The 3,976-nt window shown below is 75.4% G+C and overlaps 2 protein-coding genes across 2 annotated transcripts in view; both read left to right on the forward strand.

Moving 5' to 3' along the window:
- Window positions 1–906, forward strand: part of LOC112958454 (lens fiber major intrinsic protein-like) — a 3,493-nt gene extending 2,587 nt beyond the window's left edge. Inside the window, exon 5 of the mRNA XM_026052301.1 lies at window positions 852–906. Within this exon, the coding sequence (XP_025908086.1) occupies window positions 852–906 (55 nt within the window). The remainder of the gene's footprint in view (window positions 1–851) is intronic.
- A 775-nt stretch (window positions 907–1,681) lies between these two features.
- Window positions 1,682–3,976, forward strand: part of TIMELESS (timeless circadian regulator) — a gene marked incomplete at its 3' end in the record, with an annotated part of 4,650 nt that continues 2,355 nt past the window's right edge. Inside the window, exons 1-11 of the mRNA XM_026052302.1 lie at window positions 1,682–1,813; window positions 1,883–2,036; window positions 2,121–2,235; window positions 2,311–2,373; window positions 2,457–2,558; window positions 2,650–2,805; window positions 2,892–3,025; window positions 3,107–3,194; window positions 3,278–3,454; window positions 3,539–3,756; window positions 3,843–3,950. Coding sequence (XP_025908087.1) covers window positions 1,717–1,813; window positions 1,883–2,036; window positions 2,121–2,235; window positions 2,311–2,373; window positions 2,457–2,558; window positions 2,650–2,805; window positions 2,892–3,025; window positions 3,107–3,194; window positions 3,278–3,454; window positions 3,539–3,756; window positions 3,843–3,950 — 1,412 coding nt within the window. The remainder of the gene's footprint in view (window positions 1,814–1,882; window positions 2,037–2,120; window positions 2,236–2,310; window positions 2,374–2,456; window positions 2,559–2,649; window positions 2,806–2,891; window positions 3,026–3,106; window positions 3,195–3,277; window positions 3,455–3,538; window positions 3,757–3,842; window positions 3,951–3,976) is intronic.

Below are 3,976 nucleotides of genomic sequence, written 5' to 3' on the forward strand. Positions count from 1 at the left end.
CCGGGACCGGGAGCGCGGCCGGCCCGCCCGCGCCGCGCCCGGCGCTGCTGTGTTCCCTGCATTAAACCTGCTCTTTTATTTTGGTAACCGCCGAGCGCGCACCGGGAACCGGGCACCGTGTCCCGGGAACCGGGCAGCGCGCACTGGGAACCAGGCACCGTGTCCTGGGAACCGGGCAGCACACACTGGGAACCGGGCACCGTGTCCTGGGAACCGGGCAGTGTGCACTGGGAACCAGGCACCGTGTCCTGGGAACCGGGCAGCGCGCACTGGGAACCGGGCACCGTGTCCCGGGAACCGGGCAGTGTGCACTGGGAACCAGGCACTGGGCAGGGCACACTGGGAACTGGGAACCACGTCCCAGGAACCGGGCAGCGCGCACCGGGAACCGGGCACTGTGTCCCGGGAACCGGGCAGGGTGCACTGGGAACCAGGCACTGGGCAGGGCACACTGGGAACCGGGCACTGTGTCCTGGGAACTGGGCAGTGTGCACTGGGAACTGGGCACCGTGTCCCGGGAACCGGGCAGCACGCACTGGGAACCAGGCACTGGGCAGGGCACACCGGGAACCGGGCACTGTGTCCCGGGAACCGGGCAGCGCGCACCGGGAACCGGGCACTGGGCACCGCACACTGGGAACCGGGCACTGTGTCCCGGGAACCGGGCAGCACACACTGGGAACCGGGCACTGGGCAGGGCACACTGGGAACTGGGAACCACGTCCCAGGAACCGGGCAGCGCGCACCGGGAACCGGGCACTGTGTCCCGGGAACTGGGCAGCACGCACTGGGAACCAGGCACTGGGCAGGGCACACTGGGAACCGGGCACTGTGTCCCGGGAACCGGGCAGCACGCACTGGGAACCGGGCACCGTGTCCCGGGAACTGGGCAGCGGGCTCCGGTAATCGGGAGCCGGGCAGCAGGCTCCGCGTCCCGAGAATCCGGCACCGGGAACCGCGTCCCGGGAACCGGGCACCCGCGTCGCCCCGGCAACCGCGCGGGGGCTGACGGGAGTCCGCGCCGCGACATGGGGCAGGGCGGGGCAGCCGGGCGGGCGGAGCCGCCACCGGAGCAGTCACCTCTCTTAAAAGGGCAACGCCGCGTGCCCGCGCCTCCTCCCCGAGCGGGTCCCGGGGAGCCGCGGCCGCCCCGCTCTCTCCGGGGCCGCCCGCGGGCGGCAGCGCGTAGCAGGGGCCCGCAGAGAGGAGGGTCGGCCGGGTCCTGCCGCCCCGGGGGCGAGGTGGGCGAGGGGAGCGCGGGGTCCCCCCGCGGCGCGCGCTGGGCGGCGTTGCCCCTTTAAGGCCGCGGGCGGTCCGGGCGCGCCGGCGGGAGCGGGAGAACCGGCGGGGCGGGCTGGGCTCCCTCCCGCCGCGGCGGGAAAGTAGGTTGCGGGAAGTGGGGCGGTTGTGTAACGGCGCCCGCCCCCGGCGGCCTTTGTAGGGCGGGCGGCGGCGGGGCGGCCGGGGCGGCGGAGCGGGAGCGCGGAGACCCGGCGGAGCCTCGCGGCGGGAGCGGCCGCTGCCCCGGGCCGCGGCTGGAGCCGGGGGCGCCGGCCCCGCGGGGGCACCGGGGGCTGCGAGCGGCGAGGCCGGGCCCGCGGGCGGCGGCAGCGGCGGCGCCTCGCGCTCGGGCCGGGGGCTCCGGGGCGGGCGCCGCTGAAGCCCCGCGGCGCTGCGGGCCCCGCGCGGCCCCGACCCCCGCGGCGCTGCGGCTGCATGGACTGGTACATGATGAACTGCGAGCTGCTGGCCACGTGCAGCGCCCTGGGCTACCTGGAGGGCGACGTCTACCACCGCGAGCCCGACTGCCTGGGTACGTGCGGGCGGCGGGGCAGGGGGGCAGCACCGGCCCGGGGGGCTCACACACACCCCCCGCCCGCAGAGAGCGTCAAGGACCTGATCCGCTACCTGCGCCATGAGGACGAGACGCGGGACGTGCGGCAGCAGCTGGGGGCGGCGCAGATCCTGCAGAACGACCTGCTGCCGCTGCTGGTGCAGCACGCGGGCGAGCGGCCGCTCTTCGACGCCGTGCTCAGGTGGGCAGGGGGTAGGAGCCCTCCCCCCCCCACCGGCGCGTGCCCCCCTTCCCACCTGGCTCCTGCACATCCCGGCCCCCACAGGCTCCTGGTGAACCTGACGCAGCCGGCGCTGCTCTGCTTCGGCAAGGTGCCCGCGGACACCGCCGCGCGCCACCACTTCTTGCAGGTCACGTCCTACCTGCAGGCCTACAAGGAGGTGAGGCCCCCGGGGGGGCGCGGGGATGGGCCGGGGGGGCGCGGGGACGCCCGGCACTGACCGCCTCTTCCCCAGGCGTTCGCCAGCGAGAAGGTGTTTGCGGTGCTCAGCGAGAAGCTCTACGAGCTGCTGCAGCTGGTGGGTGCCGGGGCACCGCGCGGCCCCCACGCGGGGTCGGGGCGGCCGCCGCGGTGCCCATGGGCGGCCCCTCTGCCCCGCAGGACTGGGAGCAGCGGCAGGAGGAGGACGCGCTGCTGGCCGAGCGCATCCTGCTGCTGGTGCGCAACGTGCTGCACGTGCCCGCGGACCCCGCCGAGGAGCAGGTGCCGCGCGGGGCGCCCAGGGTGGGGTGGGGGGCTGCTCCAGGCACCCCCCGTCCCGTCCCGGTGCTCAGCCCCGCGGCCGCCCCCCCAGGGCGTGGACGGCGACGCCAGCACCCACGACCGGCTGCTGTGGGCGCTGCACCTCAGCGGCATGGACGACCTGCTCAAGTTCCTGGCCAGCGCGCCGGCCGAGCAGCAGTGGGCCCTGCACGTGCTTGAGATCGTCGCCCTCATGCTGCGCGACCAGGTGAGCCGGGCACGGGGCGCAGGGGCTCCTGCTGCCCGCCGCGCGTGGGCACCGATGCATCGTGTCCCCCCGCCGCTCCCTGGCAGGACCCCGAGCAGCTGGCGGCCGTGGGGCAGGGCGGCGCGGGCGCCGAGCGCGGCGAGGACGCGCGGGAGCTGGACGCCCTGCGGCAGCGGGAGCTGGCGGAGCGCAAGAGCCGCGCGCTGCAGCGCCCGACCCGGTGAGCGCGCCCGGGGGACACCGGGGACCCTGTCCCCATGGGGGGACATCAGTGCCACCGCTCACCCCGCGCCCCCCCCAGGCACTCCCGCTTCGGTGGCTCCTACGTCATCCAGGGCCTGAAGGCCATCGGCGACCGGGATGTTGTCTTCCACAAGGGGCTGCACAACGTGAGTGGGCGCACGGGCACCGCAGCCAATGCTGCGGCCGTGGGCACCGGCCTTGGGCACTGCCACTCGTCCCCGTCCTGCAGCTGCGCAGCTACAGCCACGACCTGGGCAAGGAGCCGCGGCGCGTGCCCAAGCGGCGGCTGGCGGCGCGCGAGGCCGAGGCGCCGCGACGCTCCGCGCGCAGCGTCCGCCTCTTCCTGCACGGCTTCTGCCAGGACTTCCTGGAGAGCTGCTACAACCGCCTCATGTTCCTGGTGAAGGTGAGCGGGCGGCGGGCGCCGGCACGGCCGCACGGCACCGGTCCCAGCCCCGCAGCGCCGGTCCCAGCCCCGCGCCGCCCCCAGGACCAGCTCCTGCGCGAGCGGGCGCAGCAGCACGACGAGACCTACTACCTGTGGGCCACGGCCTTCTTCATGGCCTTCAACCGGCGGCGCCGCTTCCGCCCCGAGCTCGTCTCCGAGACGCTGGGCGTGCGCGCCTTCCACTTCATGGAGCAGAACCTCACCACCTACTACGAGATGGCGCTCATGGACAAGAAGGAGGCAGCCACGTGGGCCCGCAGGTGCGAGCGTGGGGCTGGGCAGCGCCGTGGGGCTGGGCAGCGCCGTGGGGCCGGGCAGTGCCGTAGGGCTGACGCGCTTCCCGCAGGATGCACCTGGCCCTCAAGGCCTACCAGGAGCTGCTGCGGACGCTGCAGGAGATGGACCGCTCGCCCGAGGCGGCCGTGCGCGACAGCAGCCGGGTCATCAAGAGTGAGTGGGGCCGGGGGCCGGCGGCGGCGC

Source organism: Nothoprocta perdicaria, unplaced genomic scaffold (assembly GCF_003342845.1).
Source record: "Nothoprocta perdicaria isolate Ctin4 unplaced genomic scaffold, notPer1 scaffold_860, whole genome shotgun sequence".
NCBI classification, from domain to species: Eukaryota; Metazoa; Chordata; class Aves; order Tinamiformes; family Tinamidae; genus Nothoprocta; species Nothoprocta perdicaria.